Source organism: Protopterus annectens, chromosome 1.part0, assembly GCF_019279795.1.
Source record: "Protopterus annectens isolate FY-2018-M chromosome 1.part0, PAN1.0, whole genome shotgun sequence".
NCBI lineage: Eukaryota > Metazoa > Chordata > Ceratodontiformes > Protopteridae > Protopterus > Protopterus annectens.
In genome coordinates, this window is record NC_056725.1 from 1,020,166,201 (window position 1) to 1,020,186,097 (window position 19,897).

Sequence of the window (19,897 nt, forward strand, 5' to 3'; positions counted from 1 at the left end):
GGAGGAGATTGAAAGACGTAACTTGAAATATGAAAGATAAATTGAGGGAGAGTTGGAGTAAAGAGGAAGAATGGGAGAGAGAGTAAGAGAAGGAAAAAAAACAGCAAGGTAAGGTTATAGGAGACTGCAGGAGTAGGCAAGGAGGAATGCAGTTATCCTAGTCTTAGTTCAGTAATGACAAGTCACACAATCCTAAGTCAAAATGCATTAACCAGCTCAAATGTTGAGTAGGAGGAATACATCAGATTCAGGCAAACAATGTAAGCAGTAGTATGTAGCATATAACTATAAGACTGCATAAATTGTCTAGATACTATTTAAAGATACATCATGAACTATATATAAATGGACAGCATCAATTCAGACAAGACAATACATGTAAAGTGAAGAGATAAGTCATAGCATTTAACTAAAAACAGTATAACTATGTCTAGGCACTATATTAAGTTAGCATTTAATTATAAAACTGTAAAACTATGTCTAGGCACTATATTAAGTTATACCAATAAAATCAGGTAGAGCCAACAAAAGAAAGCACAGTTTTCAGATGTTAGTAAATAAGGATGAAAGAAAGATATGTCAACATACAGCAATTCGGGTAAAGCAGATAACATCAATGCAATACCTAGTAAGTTTGATACTAAAAGTGGGGCTTATATGGTGCCGAAGCCCTAATGGGATTAATATAGAAAATACCAGGCAAGTATACTACACTGTTTGGATGGCGCTCTTACACAGGCCACCTTTTGATATTCATTAGTGAATCGTTTAATATTCATTAGCGAATCTAAAGCTAGATACTGTATCCAACTGTGGCTTCTGATAAGGGAGAGAAAGCGGGCTCATATTCTTTAGTCATTAAACGCCCATTGTGTAGTGTACTGAGCATTTGGAGAGCTAAAACAACAGTAAGCGTTGAAATTTAATAATCGCTCAACCGCTCACCAGAAAATAATGACTCTGTGGTACAAGGAAAGCAGGCACTGGTTCCTGTTCTATCAGTGCCAGTAATTGGCATTCTTTAGTAAGAGGAGAGTGGAGACCTGCATAAACGCAGGGATGTAAACCCACTCAGCATTTGGCGATATGACTGGCCCCATGGAAAAGGGATGGCAGGCTTATGTCAATTTTTCTATCAACGCCTGTGAGGTGGCGTTTGTAGGAGGAGAAAGCAGGCTTAGGTTTACAATGCCTGTGGGGTGGCGTTGTTATGCTGACTAAAGCACATCCGTTCAATTTAAGGCTTAAAATAGGATGGCATTCTAAGTAAAAAAAAAAAAAAGGCTTGTGAGGTGGCGTTCTTATAAGAAAAGGGAAGGCTGACTCAAGAACATCCATTCTATTAAATGCCTAACCAGGAAGGCATTCTCAGTGAAGAAAGAAGAAAAGTAGGCTTAGGAGTGCTATCTTTCGACGCCTGTAGGGAAGGCGTTCTTAGTAAAAGAGAAAGCAGGCTTAGGTTTACAGTGCCTGTGAGGAGGCGTTGTTATATTTATAAAAGCACATCCGTTTAACACAAATAGTATCGGAACAGCAAAAATCCTGACTGAACATTTGGCGACGAGTTTAGCAGAAAAAACAATTAAGCAAAGAGCTGTCCCAGTAGCAAAAAGCTACACCCATTCTCTATTCAGGTACTTACAACCGTTTAGCACAAAACATTACCAGAGCAGCATAAAATCATGAGAGTATGCATTTAGTGACATGTTTAGCTGTAAAAACAGTTAAAACAAAGATCTGTATCAGTATTAAATAAATACACTCTCTCTCTGTTCAGGTACCTACCGGGAGGTGAGCGAAGCAGCACTATCGCACAACCAGCTCAGGAAGAGAAGCGAAGAGGTGACTCCTAACCAGGAGTTATGAAAAAGGGTGCCAAAGTTACCTGGTGTCTATTAGTAAACTAGGGGGAGATGGGTTACTGAGGGGGAGGGGAATAAGGACAGAGGGGCGGGATAGGATAGAGAGGGTGAAATTGGATGGCAGGGAGCCAAGTATAGGTGAGCAGCAGAGTGAGAGAGACCAGCTGAAAAAGTATCGGCCACTACTGTTCACAGTGAAGGTAAGTAGGTTATTTGGTAGAAAACTATGTAAAGTGTTACCTTTATGTAAGAGCAAAGAAAAAACAAATATAGGGGAGCTTTGTTCCTTAGTTAGTGTAAGGTTGGGGGGGGGGGGGTTAAATCAGGGTTTAGAGAGAGTGGATTGGGATTTGGGAGGCTTTACGTTATAGGCAGAATAGAGGTAATGTTGGACATAGGGGTTTAAAAAATGATACAAGCTATAGGATGAATGAATACTAGAGGAGAAAGGAAGGATAGCAGTTAGGTAAAATAATTAAATAGGAAAGGCTTCAGATAAGACTCGTTTAGAATTAAACTACCTAGATTTCAGGGACTAGAGATCTGGGAATACAGGTGGGAGGGGGGTAGTAGTGGTCTGCGGTAGGCTGCTGATTCACACACACGGAAGGACAAGCTAACAAAATAGGTAGTCTTAGATAAGAGTCTAGTGCAAGGCTACATACATTCAAATGAAAATATATACGGGAGTCCGCACTGAAGTTCTTTTCCTTGAATGGCCCAGACTAGCAGGTAGGAATGTCCAGGAAGATAGACAGAGGTTTTTCAGGAGGAAGCTCTTAAATTTCCAGAGGCTGGGAGGGAGCTTCAGGAGTGGAGTAATTCAAATGAAAATATTTATGGGAGTCCACACTGAAGTTCTTTTCCTCGAATGGCCCGGACTAGCAGGTAGGAATGTCCAGGAAAATTGACAGAGGTTTTGCAGGAGGAAGTTCTTAAATTTCCAGAGGCTGGGAGGGAGCTTTAGGAGTGGAGTACAGGAGGTGAGCGAAGCAGCACTACTGCATAACCGACTCAGGAAGAGAAGCGAAGAGGTGACTCCTAACCGGGAATTATGAAAAAAATATTAATAACTAATAACTTATTTTTCAGACAAGGAAAATGTTGAGTTACAAGTATGTTGTACCTTTAAGAAGCATTTCCAAGATCTGTGTATGCATGTAAATACCAAGCACGTTAGCTTCAGTGTCATTTTGAAAGTGCAGACAGATGTCAACATCTATTTGCATGATAGCTAGTTTGTTTATAAGTTAGTTACTTATTTAAGATGTGTTTGTATATAATAAAGCTGCTTGAAAAATAACTCTTGATGTTCATCTGTTGTATTCTGACCAGATGAGCGACACAGTTGATGCACAATTAGTTGAGAAACAGAGTAAAATGGTATTAACAGTCTGTATTAGTTGACTCAAAACTCTGAAATACCATCTGCAGGACTTAAAGCACAACTGCATCAAGGTAAACCCTGACGTCGTTTGGCATTAGAAACACAAAATGGCTAATACTTCTCAAATCATCTAACATTTGCATATTTTTAAGAGTACATTAATGATTATATAAAAAAAAGTCTAGCTGTAAATCTAAGACTAGTGTACATAAACTGTTGTATGCAACTGAGGCAGGTCAGGCAGCTGCATTACATAGTACTGATGCCTACACAATACTCCTAATAGAGCTTAATGTCTTGTTCTGAGTTAATTACAAAAAAACTGTAAAGGTCTCAGTTATGCTGGGTATCTGGTAAAAAGACCATTGAAATTAAATTGCCATATAAACAGTTGGAGAATGACTGTGTAGGAAACAGAACAGTAGAGCCAACCAGTCATTTGTAGAAATAAAAGGTATAGTCTCGTATCAGAATATTCAGATAAGATGTCAAAGTTAGCAAGAATGTATAACAGTTATACCTGTCTGTTCAGTACTAGGTCATCAGTTAGATAACAAGCAACATCAACATAACGACATGAAAATACCAAAGTATTTTATATATCTAGTGTGCTCTTGTAGGTTAAGTAACAGTGTTTGTCTGCCACAGAACACTCAAAATGCTTTAATTCCAGAATATTGCTACAGTGTTAGCATTAACAGTGTCTGTAATAGATTAAGCCATCAAATTAGAGAACATAACGCTAGCCATTGTATGTCTGCATGATCTACAGCCAAAGGGGAGTACTAGGTAAATGCAGATGGGTAGAAATGTGTTGCAGGTAAAGCGCTGTGTCACTAGAAATGCAGCAGTATTATTCAGTTGTCAGAACAAGTGTGTGTCAATACAGCTGCAATACAGAAAAAAATAATTAAAAACACTAAACATCATAGTGAGTCACTCCTTACCCTTGTGCTTTCTTGTATAATGTGTTTTGTATTTGGGTGGCTGAAGCAAATGCTGCCCACACCAAAGGTGGTTAGAAGGCTTTCCCTAGTACTTGAGCTGTCCCCTCTCAGGTAGTAGAGGAGGAAGCCAGGCAGTTTTAGTGTACATTAGAAGTGTTTGTAGGGCATGTCTAGTTTGCCACCGAGAAGAAAGAATACCCGTTTTTTAACCAGGTAGGCCCACTGAACAAACCATTTCCTTTTCTGGGTGATCTTGGGGCATTGTCTGGTAAAGTAAGTTGTTGAAAGTCACAGTAGGCTGATGAGGGCTGAGGGAATCCAACCCTGTATTACAGGAACTGCAGCTCATGACCTTGACTGTCTGTGGCTAACAAATCTAGAGGAAAATGGTATGATGTTCTTCATCTCACATTGCTGCAGTCATAACCTGTGGGTAGTCCGCTGTCCTCGGTCGGCCCGAATACCAAAGTGTTAGGCTGGCGTCTGTCATGGTCGCTCAGATCTGACGTCAGTACGCCATGGTATTAAAGCGCATGACCGACGTCATATCCTCAGTCTTTTTTGCCGCATGGTCCGAAGCAGAAGCAGCGTTTGCAAGTGCCGTTCGGCGTTCTGAAATTTTCGTATTCTGAGTTTCAGACCGAAAACCAAGTTGGGCTAAGTACCCCGTTGGGGAATATTTTTGTTTTTTCTTGCCTCAGTTAATTCCGGATGTCAGAAAAAGTGAATAATTGTATTTCTTGTGGGAAACAGATACCGCATAGGGATTACCACTCTCTCTGTATTCCTTGTTTGGGGCCTGAGCACGACGTAGTCGGGTGTCGCTTTTGTGCTAGATTTAATAAGCGCACCATTAAATGTAGGTTAGATTGCGCTAGACTTGTCTTCGGTAAGCGGTGTAATTACAATATGCCGTCGGATCCTCCGACTACCGCAAGGAAAACCGTTAAAATCCAAGCAGGATGAGTCGTCCGTTCCAGACGCCGGTTCTTTAGAAACTACGGTGGAATCTGTGGATCCAGCCGAGGTTTCAGCTGAGTCTCAGGGGGAGCCGTTAATTTTGCAGGATGTGGCCTCTCAGGAGTCGGGTCAGGCTGAGGGGGCCTCTCAGGTTGCTGTACTCCCTTCTTTGCATAAGGTGGTTAGGCCTTCCCCTTCTGTCTCCAAGGTACCCTCCAAGGGCAGGCCTGGTTTGTCTTCCTCTGGTGTCAGTCCTAGTTCTGCAGGTTCTGTACCTAAAAAACACATGCTAAAAATGGTTTGATTTCCTTAATCAGGGGTTCTATGCCCCCACCAGATAAGAGGCCTAGGGTGGAGCCAGAGGTGGAAGGTTTGGAACATTTTTCAGATTTAGAGTCTTCGGCTGAAGACATTCAGGATTTTCCTCCTTATTCTGATTCAGACGCAGAGGATTCCAGTCCTTCTGCTTCTCCTCCAGAGGATTTTTCTTTTTCAGAAACCCTGCATTCTATGAGGGAGCATTTTAAATGGGAAGGTCAGGATTTCTCATATTCCCGAAAGAGGCTTAGGGAATTTTTGTTTTTACCACCACATCGGCCCTTGGCTATACCTCCTGTTTTGGATGTTGTTCAGGATGTTTTCTCTGAGGCTTTCCTTAATCCAGACTCTTTGCCTCCTGCGCCAGTTAAACCAGATAGGTATTACAGAGTGCCTGAGGCTCATAAATATCTGTATAAGAGCCCAAGGGCTGACCCAGAAACTATTAGCCAGGGACCTAAGGGTGTCAGGGCTTCTGTTGTAAAGAATCCAGTTCCTATGGATAAAGATTCTAGAGCTTTGGATAGGTGGGGTAAAAAAGTGTATACCTCTTCCACTCTAGCAATGAGGGCTTTGAATTGCCAGTTTCATATGTTGAAGTACCAGAATTTTCTCCTTACTCAGTTAAAATCTAAGGTAGATGCTTTGGCAGAGGGCATAGAGTGTAAGGAATTACAGGATTTGGTTCATGCCTCTGATCAGGTGGGTAAGCATTCTTTGCAGTGTGGTTTCGATGCTTTACAGGCTTCTTCCAGGGTGGCTGCCACTGGATCAGTTATTCATAGGCACGCCTGGCTTAAGGATCAGAACTTGTCAGAGCATGTTAAAGTTCGAATTTTGGATGCTCCTCTGCAGTCTGAAGTTTTGTTTGGTTCTCCTGTGGAGTCTGTCTTAAAGAAAATGGAAGACAAAGCTAAGTCTATGCAGACTGTTAAGGAATTTTTACAGGTGCAGCCCCCTAAGTTTAGCAGAAATTGGCCTACTAAGGGATGGGCTTACCCTTCTTCTGATTTACAGTCTAGGGGCAGATCTAGACGTGGTAGGGGCAGAGCTCAGGGTTCTTTCAGGCCTAGAACGTGGAGTTCCCCTGCACAATCTACAGGTGAGGGCAGGGGCCAGTCCTTTCGTAAACAGACCCAGTGACCTGCATCTTCAGCTGCCAGATCCTTCCTGTCTGGCAGCTCCTCTGGGAGGAAAGTTGGCACTCTTCAGGCAAAACTGGCTTTTAGTCACCCAGGACAAATGGGTGTTGGACATTATAGACCGAGGCTACAAGTTTTATTTCCACACATTGCCTCCTTTCAAAGGCATGCCAGACGTTCCTCCTCAGCAAAGGGTGGAGGCTCACAAACAGATTACTTTACTTCTTCAAATGTGGGCTATACAGCAGGTCCCTCTGTCAGAAGTGGGCCTAGGATTTTATTCTCGCCTGTTTCTTGTACCAAAGAAAGGAAACACTTGGAGGCCAATTTTGGATTTATCTATCCTCAACACATACCTGGACATTCCAAAATTCAAAATGTTGACTTTGCAACAACTTCTGCCTCTGTTGGGCAAAGATCACTGGATGGTAACTCTGGATCTCAAAGAGGCTTATCTTCTTATTCCTATCAGGCCCAGTTGCAGGAGATTCCTGCGTTTTCGGGCTGGGACTTTACATTATCAGTTCTCTGCATTGCCCTTTGGCTTATCTACTGCATCCAGGGTGTTCACAAAGGTTCTGGCTCCGGTGATAGCCTTCTTCAGGTTAAGAGGAATACAAATTTATCCTTATTTGGACGACTGCCTGATTCTTGCTCAAGACAAAAACAAGCTACTTCACCATCTACAGTATGTTATGGCAGTGTTAAGGTGCCTAGGGTATTCTGTGAACGAAACAAAGTCCAGTCTAGTACCCTCTCAGGAAATGTGCTTTCTGGGTGTGAGACTGAATACAGCCTCCCAGATGGCTTTTTTGACCCCGGACAAGCAAAGAAATCTTTCGCTTTACTTCCAACAATTGTCTCTACGGTCCAGGCTGACTGCAAGGACAGTCCTTCAAGCCTTGGGGTTCATGGCATCTTGTATTCTGGTGCTTCCCAATGCCAAACTGCATATGAGGAAGCTACAGTGGTATCTCAAAAGTGTATGGACGCAACACTGCCACGATCTGGACACTGTCATTCAGATAATACCTTGCATTCAAAAGGAATTTTTGTGGTGGGCTCAGGAATGTCACCTAAACAAGGGACTCTGTGACCCGACCAGAGGCGAGTCAGATCTTAACGACAAATGCCTCAGACAAGGCTTGGGGAGCACACCTCAATGGAAAATGGGTTCAAGACACGTGGCCTGCCAGACTTCAACATTTACATATCAACTTGAAGGAGATGTTAGCAGTCCAATTTGCATTGCTGGCTTTCAAGGATCTACTTCACCCAGGACAAGTGTTGATTCAAACAGACAACACAACGGTCATGTGGTACATCAACAAGCAAGGGGCAACCCATTCGTACCCTCTTTGCAGGCAAGCTATGATTTTGTGGGAGACTGCTCTGTTTGCACCTCACTCTTCAGGCAAGGTTTCTGCCAGGAGCACAGAACTCCTTAGCAGATGTTTTGAGCAGACAGATGGTGGATCCCCACGAGTGGAAATTGGATCCTCATGTATTTCGACAGTTGAAAGTGATATGGGGGACTCCAGACATAGATCTGTTCGCTTCTCCACTAAATTTCCAGTTGCCAAAGTTTTGCACAAAGATGTTTCATCCAAAAGCTTGGAAAGTGGATGCTCTATCATTCAGTTGGAACAATCTTCACGTCTATGCCTTTCCTCCTCTGCCTCTCCTTCCCAAGGTGCTCTTGAAGGTCAGACAGGACAAGCCCTCCATGATTCTAATAGCTCCAGATTGGCCACGGCAGCACTGGTACCCTCTGCTGAGGAGTTTAGTACGGGAGCCTCCTTGGCCTTTGCCATCAATTCCACACCTTTTGTCTCAGGCAGGCAATCATTTCCTCAATGTCAGGATACAGTCCCTGCATCTGACAGCCTGGCATATTCTGTTCTAGACCCTGGAGGGTCGCAGCTTCCTCAACAAGTTTTGAATGTCATTTTGGAGGCCAGAAGGCCTAGTACAAGGAAAGTTTATGCTGATAAATGGAGGAGATTTTTATTTGGAGCAGAGCAAAGAGCTTTGATGTTTCCAGGCCTAATTTGAGTGTTTCACTTCAATATCTTACAGAATTATTAGACAAGGGTTTGTCTTTCTCCTCTGTAAAAGTTCATGCTGCAGCCATTTCTGCTCACTATGACTGTGACCCACCATTATTCTCTCATCCTTTGTTTAAGCAATTCCTTAGAGGGGCAAAGAACATAAGACCCCACGAGAGCTCCTACTCCTTCTTGGGATCTCAATTTTGTGTTGGAAAAACTTACTTTACCTCCTTTTGAACCTGCAGCTACATCTGAGTTGAAGTTTTTGTCTTGGAAGACTGCTTTTTTGTTGGCCATTACGTCTGCTAGAAGGGTATCTGAATTACAGGCTCTAATGGCAGTCGAACCCTTCCTGATTTTTCATAAGGATAGGGTATCTCTGCGTACTAACCCTACTTTTATGCCTAAAGTGGTTTCAAATGTGACCTTGAACCAATCTATTCATTTGCCTACTTTTTATGCTGATCCCCAAAATAAAGGGGAGAAAATTTTGCACACTTTGGATATTCACAGGCAGTTGTGTTATTATTTGAGCAGAACTAAAGGGTTCAGACAGTCTCAACAGTTATTTGTTTCTTTTGCTTTGGGCTCTCAGGGGAAACCTGTTTCAAAACAAACTATTTCTAAGTGGATTGGCCATTGTATTGCTTTTTGTTATTCTCATCATGGTAAGGAGATTCCGTCTGGAATCGGACCTCATTCTACTAGGGCTACTGCCACTTCTACTGCTTTTTTAAGGGGTGTAGCTACTAAAGATATTTTGGAAGCAGCTACTTGGAGTTCAGTGCACACTTTTTCTAAACATTACCATCTCCCTCTTTATTCCAAATCTAGGGCTGGGTTTGCCACTGCAGTCTTACAGGGCATGTTAGCAGCTCCCAATGCTTTATGATTTTGCCAACCTCCCTTTACCTTTGCTTTGGGATTCTACCCACAGGTTATGACTGCAGCAATGTGAGATGAAGAACATAGTACAGTTTTGTACCTACCATAAATGTAGATGTTCGAAGATCCACATTGCTGCAGTCCAATTTACCCTCCCTCCTTCCCCTCTGTAGTTTGGAGTGGTTGTATGGTTTGGGTTGTAAATATTGTTGTACATGGGTTTTGGAGGTTTTTCTGTTTTTGGCTATGGCCTTTCTTTTTAGGGCCTTCTGACATCTGGGGCAAGAAAGACTGAGGATATGACGTCGGTCATGCGCTTTAATACCATGGCGTACTGACGTCAGATCTGAGCTACCATGACCGACGCCAGCCTAACACTTTGGTATTCGGGCCGACCGAGGACAGCGGACTACCCACAGGTTATGACTGCAGCAATGTGGATCTTCGAACATCTACATTTATGGTAGGTACAAAACTGTACTTTTTAATTAATGAGCCATTCCATGAGTGGTAGATCTGTTTTCTATGCCACTACGTTTAGATGAGTTTGTTTCAAGATGTCTGAGGAAGGCAGAGTGGCACTACTGAGCTTCATTATTCACTGGAACTTTGGACCACATAGTTTATTTCTCAGGGCTGCTAGTGAAGAAGTACTAAGCGTGGCAGATTCATTTAATCCTTTAGGAGCTTGGAATTGAGTTGGATCCATCTTGGAAAATCTCTTAGTAGACTTCAGGGTTATTAACTTTATCCCACAACTAGTATGATTTTGTTTTAACAAAAATTTTGAATTCCTTATTTGATTGTAGACTTGAATCATATTGATCATTTGTTTTTGTTTATAGTTTGTTGCACATTGACTAGTGAATTTGTTCTTTGATTAAAACTGTTTTGTTTCAGGGAACTTTTGATAATTGGAGGTGTGGCTGCCAAGGATCAGCTCTCAGTATTGGAATCCGGAGTAAGTTACCATTTTTATTTATATTTGGAGTGAAGTTTAACTTACGAGTTGTATTGAAATGTGTGGATGAATTTGTAAATGTAGGGATATCACCATATTGATGACACTTGTAAGACATATATTGGTTGTATAATTTAAGTAATTCCACTTTTGCAGTAATGACGTACAACGTGTAATCTTAAATTAAGAGCAGATTGTAATTGTTGAGAAGGTAGGATGTCAGTCTAAGATCTGCTTTTAATGGCCATCTGGATCCAGATTTCTTCACTGTTCAGATTTCTTTTACCCAGCTGTTTCCGTGAATCCTACACATTGTGAGCACTGCAGTGATTAACTGGCTATTGGAGAGATTTGGCTGTTTATGGGGTAACAAGTCTTTGGTTCATGGGTTTTCACTAGGTTAATTACCATCAGGGTCTTTGTCTGGCTGTGCAACCCAACCCAGGTTAATCTTAGTGTACCTTGGGCATCTCTTTGGGGTATGTTAGCAAGGGTGTAGCTAAGGGTTATGTTGGGAGTCATGTTGGGGATTTTACTTTGTCTACCTCTATCCACCAGAGACATGGGTGCCAGACCATACCGGGGTGAATTTGCCTTTTCCAATCCAGTGATCAAGGTTTTGTTTGAATAGGGTCATGGATAAATTCTGCATCCCATGGATGGGGAACCTTAACCATCTTTGAAGCAGAGATGGGGAGCCTGTTCCGTAGCGCTGGGATCCTTTGAGACGTAGCAGCCTCTCGGCCAAGTTGTATTTATAAACAAAGAAAATGGAAAAAGTGCCAAAAGTAAACTGATAACCAAAAATAAGGCACTGGAAGGCTCACCAGAATAAAATCCACTGTTTTATTGATTGCACACGATATTAAAAAAAGTGAAAGCGCATCCAGAACACATTAACTGTATCACCTCGTTTTTGTCACAAAAAACGTCTTCAGATGAGCATACCAACTTCTGAAACCCTTTTATATACAGAAACATCCTCAGTTAATCAATTAACAAACTGTTATACTTTTAAAACACAGTGCAAGAAAACTGTGTACACAAACAATGAAACACTAAGTACAGAAGTGCATAGAAAATCATTTGTTGGTCAAGCAGGAATCTTGTAAAAAACATACATTATTTACAATTTGTAAAAACTTGTAAACAAAAAATAAATGTTTAAAAATGTAAAACCCTTGTAAAACCACATTTAAAGCACTGTTGTGTAGGTCATACAAAATGTTAAACACCACCATCTGCTGGACAGTCACATGATTCAAAGTTTAGCTAACTTAAGCTTTAAGACTGGCTTCAATGAAACCATCTCATTCAAACCAGGATACCTAGTAGCTTCAAGAACTAGTTGCCGGTACAGTTCCCTGTATTCTAGGCGTTTTTCCTGAGGCCACCCCTAGGGTCATTGGGCAATATTTCTATTGCATAAAAATAAAAATCAGCTCCTGCACAGTTCAGAGTATGTTTATACAGAGAATTGTTACTGTTCATCTTTTTTATATCGTACCTGTGTTCATACAGTCTTGACTTTAATTTTCTCACAGTTTTGCCTATGTAGAATGCTTCACATTTGCCACACAAGGCTAAATAAGTAATACCATTAGTATTGCAATTAGCAAAACCATTTTTCTTAAGTCTGTCTCTACTTTTCAGATGAACCATCTGTCCAACTTTGACATAAGGGCATTGGGGACAACAGCCACACCTGTGTGTGCCCCTTTTGTTAGGAAGGTAAACACCTGTCCTAGGGGTACCATTCTCCAAAATGTTTTTAATACAGCGCCCCTTTCTGTAAATGCACTGAAAAGGCTTATCAAATATATACTGTAGGTCTGATGTACTAGCAAATCTGTTCCATTCTCTTTCTATAATGTTTCTGGCCATCCCAGCATCCCTGTTATAAGTAACAACCAAAGCACTGTTGTACCCATTATCACCTGACCTCTCCGATGTTTGAATATTTTCAAGGTCCTGATTGTCGCTCCTGAAAATGGGGGCAAACCTAGATTTTCTTGCTTCCAAAACTTCATTATATACTTCTGCTAGAAGCTTTTCTGGGTACCCCCTAGCTCTGAACAAATCCATAAGATAAGCAGTTTCATTAATAAAATCATTGTCATCTGAGGTCATTCTGGATATTCAAACAAACTGACCCTTTACTACCCCTTTCTTCTGGTGATGCAGGTGTACACTGGTATAATATAGGTAAGAGTTTGAAAATGTTGCTTTCCTGTAAACTCTAGATGTTAAGTTGTCTATCTCGCCTTCATTCTTGCTGGATGGGTTCGGAGCCGACCTCGGCTCCGACTAGGCCACTCTAAAGCTCGAGAGTTGGTTCCACCGGCTCGAGGCCCCTCTTATATCCCACAATGCTAGGCGTGAATTATCCCAGATCTCGTTTGCCGCTACAGCGATCGAGGTGTTGTTTTTTTCTACCGGCTCATGTCAGTGGTATTAAAGCAGGTTTAATAACTTTTAAACCCCTTTTTAGCTTAGCCCTTTCTTCTTTAGTTATAGTGTAGTGGATATTATCCTTCCTACCCTTATCCAGCCCCTTTCCCACAAGAGCTGTTAAGTTCTTTCCTTAGGCCTTCGGGCCCTCATCCCTAATAGTGGTGTGTATGTGTTTTTAGGGACTTATTTTTATAAACTAACTAATTTCTTTAGCTTTTAGTTTAAATTATCTTTTCTGATAGTGTAATCGGTGTGTGTGTGTTTTGTGTGGTGATTACACTTCGGCTCCTTGAAAATGTCCAAGGATTCAAAGGTCTCAGGCTTCAAGAAGTGTGACTCGTGCTGTCAGAAAATGTCTCTGACAGACGGTCACACTTCTTGTGTGTACTGCCTGGGACCTTTACACCTGCAGGACTCTTGTGCTGTATGCCATGGCTTCAGCCCCAGAGTCCTGCAGGAAAGAAAGAACAAACTCATTCTAAGGGGTTTGCTCAAGCCTGAAGGTTCCCTAACTGCTTCTTCGGGAAAACCTTCCAAGGCTTCTAAGACCTCGACTCCAGTGTCTGAGTCGAGGCCTAAGGCTTCGAAGCCTACTGCTACATCGGCTCCGGCTGGAGCCGATGATTCTTTGACTACAGTTTCTGTGGTTCCCTCGGCTCCGGCTGGAGCTGAGGTGTTGGAGATTCCTGGGTCGGCTCCGATCAGACCATCGGAGCAGACATCTAGAAAGAGGTCGAGGTCACCATCCCTTGGCTCCGTTCATTCGGCTCCAGCGTCTCCCTTGCTGTCTGAACGGAGCCACAGATCTCACTCCTCTAGGTCATCGAGGCTCTCGGATCATGACCTCCAGAGGGTAGTGAGTCGACTTCTAAAGTCCGAGGCACTGGCCCAAATGCTTCAGAGCCCGACTCATCAGTCGATGCCTCTACCTATTCCTCTAAATATTCCTCCTCAGACTCCTTTGAGCTCGGAGCCGGGGCGCCTCGGAACCAAGACTGTGGTAGCGTCGGAGCCGATACATTTGTCTTCGGCTCCGTCGGCTCCGATTTCTTCTTTTGAGGAATCTCGGCGCCGGACTTCCCTCGTCGGCTCCGAGGGGGTGAGTGGCATCGGACCCTTGTCCGACCCCCCTCTCCCTCTCGGTGCTTCGGCGCTGGTGAGTTCAGCTCCGACATCGGCCTCGGAGCCATCTCTGTCGGTGCCGAGGGAGGTTCTCAGCTTCTCGGAGCGGGGACCTCTGGCTCTGCCTGACAGGGGTGCATTCGAGGTCATGCGGAGTGTGTTGGAACCTGGTTCAACTCCACAGTCGGCCTCGTCCGCCCCTCCCTCTTCGGTGCCTCAGGTGATGTCTACTCTCTCCCTCATCCCTGACCGCAGAGAGCCAACTCTTCAAGAATCCCCTGTGGGGATTTCATCCTCTTCCGAGGCCTCTCCTGATTTGGCAGGGGAGCCCCCTAGGAAGAGAAAGTGTAAGAGGAAACAGACTCACCTGAGTCTGTCACCTCTGACACAGATTTAGAGGATTCCGAGGGTTCCCCCCGTTCCCCTTCTGAAGATGTCTCCTTTGCAGACATTCTAGAGATCCTTAAGCAGAGGGGAAATTGGCCAGCCCTTAACCCTTCGGAGGATGAATGTGTATCTTGAGGCGTTTGGCTCTCGCCCTTCCACCTCCTGGGTGTCCCCCCCCCTTTGACCCCCTCATGCAGGTGGTAGCAAAGAAAGCCTGGACGGCTCCTGACTCAGTGGACCCTACCCCCAGGAGACCTTCTAAGTTTATAACAGCACCCACTGATAAACAATTTCTGACCAAAGGAGTTACTGTGGATACTATGGTGGTAGCTGCTGCCACCAAGAAGGAACTAGCTGATCCTTCAGTGCCTGTCCATCCCCCTAACAAGGAATTTAGGTCTATGGATAGGTACGGGAAGCGGATGTTTTCGTCAGCGACCTTTGCAATGCGTTCGCTGAACTACTTGTGCCATTTCACTCGTCTCCAGAGGGATTTGATCAAGGAAGCGAGTGAGATGTTGAAGGATCCTACAGCTGCAGGTTTTCAAGACAAGATGAACGCCCAGCTGACTACCCTGAATTCTATAGCTAACTCCTCCATGCGCCTCCTCTCATATGCGGCTGATGGAGCGAGTAGAGCCGCAGGGACAGGTGTAGCCTTACGCCGGCATGCCTGGATGCGACTATGCAATTTCGCGGACCCCTTTAAAATGTCTTTCACTAATTCCCCGTTTGATGGATCATCTCTCTTTGGTCCTCAAGTGAAAGAAACCTTGACTAGGTGCGAGACGGATGGCAAAACTCTATCTGCCGTCGGAGTCCGTTTTTCTACTCCTTCTAGACCTTACCCCAAAGGCCAGAAAAGTGGGAAAATGTGGTTCCGTAAACAATCTCAAGGGAATTTGCCTAACGCACAAAGTCGGTTCCCCTCCAGAGGCAGAGGAGGGAACAATAATGGTAGACGTCGCCCTAGAGGCAGAGGGGGCCCGCAGAACCAGGGCAATCGAGAAACCTTTTCCGATAAGCCCTTTCAGCATCCCTGAGGTGTTGCCCGACTGTCCACCTTCGGAGGCAGTCGGGGGAAGGTTGTCACTGTACCCAGAAGCCTGGCTATCCCTAACACAAGACAAGTGGGTACAGTCCATCATTTCCGAAGGCTATTCCATTCCCTTCGTTTGCATTCCAAAACAATCAAAAAAATCCCTTCCAGATGTTCCACCCGCTCAAAGGGATCTTGCTGCTTTAGAAATTTCAAAGCTGCTTGCAAAAAGAGCAATTCAGCCAGTTCCAGCAGACCAGCAAGGATCCGGAATCTACTCCAGGTTCTTTTTAGTTCCAAAGAAAACAGAGGACTGGAGGCCAATTTTGGATCTCAGTATCTTGAACAAGTCGGTCAAGAAAACAAGATTTCGGATGGTCACGCTACAGTCCATCCTTCCCCTATTGGGAAAGGAAAACTGGATGTGCTCTATAGACCTTCAGGATGCGTACTATCATATAAAAATGAACAGACGCTCCAGAAGATTCCTCCGCTTCAGGCTGGGAACCAGTCATTTTCAATTCAGGGCCCTGCCTTTTGGTCTCACCACTGCCCCCCGGGTGTTTACCAAATGCATGGCAGTGGTAGCTTCTCACCTGAGACGTCAAGGATTCCAGGTGTTTCCATATTTGGACGACTGGCTCCTCACAGCTCCCACCAAGCATCTTCTTCTACTGGCCAGGGACTACACCTTTCACATTTGTCAAAACTTAGGCATTTCAATAAATTGCGAAAAGTCTGTTTTGTCGCCTTGTCGTACTATTACCTTCATAGGCGCAAATCTAGACACAGTCAACATGTCTGCGAGACTAACAGATCAGAGAATAGTAGACATACACAAACTGGTCTCGCTCCTCTTCAGCAGCAACAGAGTCAAAGCCAGGTTAGTTCTGAAAGTATTGGGGATTATGGCGGCTGCCATTCCTCTACTTCCATTAGACAGATTCCACATGAGAATCCTTCAATGGATGCTCTTCACACAATGGTCATACCAGCAACTTCCAATGTCCCACACCATTATGATTACGCAAAAATGCAAGAATCATCTTCAGTGGTGGATGTCTTCCCCCCAGCTCTTCTTGGGAAGACCCTTTGTTCCTTCCCCTCCGGTTGCTACTCTGACAACGGATGCCTCCCTGATCGGGTGGGGGGGGCATTGTCAGGGCAGAACTGTCCAGGGCACATGGCAACCAGACGAATGCCACTTGCACATAAATGTTCTAGAGATGAGAGCAGTGCTTTTAGCGTTGCAAGCCCTTCAAGACTCTCTTCCCGTGGGAACGATAGCAATCCAGACGGACAATATGTCTGTAGTGTGGTATATCAACAAACAAGGCGGAACCAGGTCCTATCCCCTATGTCGAGAAGCACTCAGACTGTGGCAATGGGCGATTTCTTCTTAGCGGTTTCTGATAGCAACGCACATCCCCGGGAAGTCCAATCAAATTGCGGACAAGTTGAGCAGAGCTATTCTCATGCCTCACGAGTGGTCTCTGAAAGACTCTGTTGTGAGAGAAATTTTTCTCAAGTGGGGTCAGCCTTGCTGCGATCTTTTTGCTACTCCCCAAAACAGCAAGTGCAGAGATTATTTCACCCTATTCCCGTTACCAGGCCAGCCCAGCAGAGACGCTCTAGTCCAAGTTTGGCCCTGGGGACTTCTGTATGCATTTCCTCCCTTCCCACTAATCTCTCAAGTGATACAGAAAGCTATCGCTCAGAAGGCCTCATTGATCCTCATTGCTCCTTACTGGCCTCGACAAGTTTGGTTCCCCTTTCTGCATCAATCTCTGTTGGAGCAACCTTGGCATCTGGACCTAGTTCCAGATCTTTTGATCCATCAATCGGGTCAGTTGCATCGCTCCCTTCCCTCTCTGAACCTCACTGCTTGGTTCCTCCTGTTCCAACCTTAGCCAGACTTTCTCAAATATCTCACTCTGTTCGAGATATTTTAATAGCTTCCCATAAATCTTCAACTCGAAAGATTTATCTGAGTAAATGGAAACGTTTCGCCTATTGGGCTCAAGGAAGGGACTTAGATCCTTTCACTGCTCCCATCCATATGGTTCTTGATTTTCTAGCTGAACTCTTTCATGCAGGTTCATCTCTCTTAAAGTTCAATTGGCAGCTATATCTAACTTTCATGTGGGCATTTCAGAGTCTGCCATAATGTCCCACAAGCTTTGCAAAGCCTTTTTGAAGGGAGTTTTTCTACTCAGACCTCCTATAAGAAATCCTCCTCCTCCTTGGGACCTTAATTTAGTTCTCAGTTCTTTGATTCTCCCCCGTTTCGAACCTGCAGCTTCCTGTTCTTTAAATTTGCTATCATGGAAGACTCTCTTTCTGGTAGCTATTACTTCAGCTAGAAGAGTTTCAGAACTTCAGGCACTCAGCTGTCGACCACCGTATCTGTTGTTCCACAAAGACAGGGTATCCTTACGAACCAACCTGTCCTTTTTACCTAAGGTAGCCTCTGCTTCTAACCTAAATCAAAGCATTGACCTTCCTGTGTTCTTTCCAGAATATTCTAATAGGTCTGAACAAAAATTACATTGGCTTGATGTTCATAGTCAGTTAAGGTACTATTTGGGTAGAACCAAACAATTCAGAAAATCTGACCAGCTGTTTGTCTCTTATGCAGAAGGCAGAAAGGGACTTGCTGTTTCCAAGGTATCGTTATCTAGATGGCTGACATCTCTAATTTCCATTGTCTATGAAATAAGACACCAAAAGCTGCCTAACAAACCTAAAGCCCATTCCACCAGAGCTTTGGCTACTTCTATAGCCTTCCAAGACAGACTGCCTATTGACACCATTTGTGCAGCGGCTACTTGGGCTACTCCTCACACTTTCATTTCACATTATAAGTTGGATTTAGCTTCTAGGCATAGAGCTAACTTTGGTGCCACTGTTCTCAAGAGTCTGTTCCGTTAGGCCACCCGGGACAAGGTGCTAGGGACGGTCCCATCCAGCAAGAATGAAGGCGAGATAGACAACTTAACATATAGAAGTTATGTTCTTACCATAACGTTCCATGTTAGTTGTCTTCCTCTCGCCTTCTTTCTTGCGTCCCACCCTCCTTCCCCCTGGCCTGGACAGACCTAGAGGAGTTTGATTGTGACCTCTCTTTCTACCACCTCTTTGCGATAGGTATATGCTCTGCTGTGCATATTTTCCTAGATCAGGTTTAGGTCACCTTTCTCTTTCCCCTTGGTATAGAGGTGGACTCCTTTCCAGTTTTTTTTCCTGGTTATATTATTAGCTGGTTCTAGCTCACAAACGAGATCTGAGGTAATTCACGCCTAGCATTGTGGGATATAAGAGGGGCCTCGAGCCGGTGGAACCAACTCTCGAGCTTTAGAGTGGCCGAGTCGGAGCCGAGGTCGGCTCCGAACCCATCCAGCAAGAAAGAAGGCGAGAGGAAGACCACTAACATGGAACGTTATGGTAAGAACATAACTTCTATTTTTGAAATTCCCTCCAGCCTTACTGATACTGAGGTCCAAGTATCTCATCTCGTCAGAAGTGATTTCATACATAAATCTTCAAAAAATCTGTGGTGCTAGACAAATAGTTAAAGAAATCTAAAAACCCACTCAGGTTCTACCCAAAATAAACAAATGTCATCTAAAAAACGAGCATAAAAATTCCAACACCTGAAATCACAAACACATTTCTTTTCCCAGTAGGAAAGTATAATGTTAGCGTATGTGGGGGCACAATGGGCCCTCATAGCAACACCTCTTAGTTTAAAATACTCGCCCTCAAAAAATAATTTCAAAAAATATAAAATTATTCTTTAATATCACATCCATTAAGATTAAACGTTTTCTAAAATCATTGTAACTTATGTCATTAATATCACTTAAAACCTCTTCTAACCATTCTAAAGTAGGGTATTGAAGTAGGGTATTGAAGAAAATAAAACTAACACATCAACTGTGATAAAAGTAAGGTTGTCACAATAAAGTCCCGAATGCAGTTTTTTCAAAAGGTCCCTGGAGTCTGAGTACATTTGCCCCCCCCCCCCCCCCCCCCCCTGGACAATTTTTTAAGCTTAGAATCCACACATTTAGCTAAGGGGGCTGTTATGGAACCTTCAGCAGAGACTATTGGCCTTAAGGGTATGTTACTCACATCCTTGTGGACCTTGGGGATGCCAAAAATTGATGGAATCCTAGGTTTCTCAACATGTTAAAAATTGTAAGTATTGTCTATAAGCCCTTCAGTGAGCAAATCATTTAAACATACTTGTATTCTTTTGTAAGCAATATTTACTTCATTCAGAAAAACCCTCAGTTTGACCTCACCCAAAATGTCCATAATCTCACCTTCATATGTGATTTTGTCCATTAAAACTACACCCCCACCCTTATCTAGTTTGA

General features: G+C 43.6%; 1 protein-coding gene across 1 annotated transcript in view; it reads left to right on the plus strand.

Annotated features, from left to right (window-relative positions):
* DDX1 (DEAD-box helicase 1) overlaps positions 1–19,897 on the plus strand; it is a 1,380,291-nt gene that overhangs the window by 434,666 nt on the left and 925,728 nt on the right. The window contains exon 14 of the mRNA XM_044064805.1: positions 10,453–10,513. Within this exon, the coding sequence (XP_043920740.1) occupies positions 10,453–10,513 (61 nt within the window). The remainder of the gene's footprint in view (positions 1–10,452; positions 10,514–19,897) is intronic.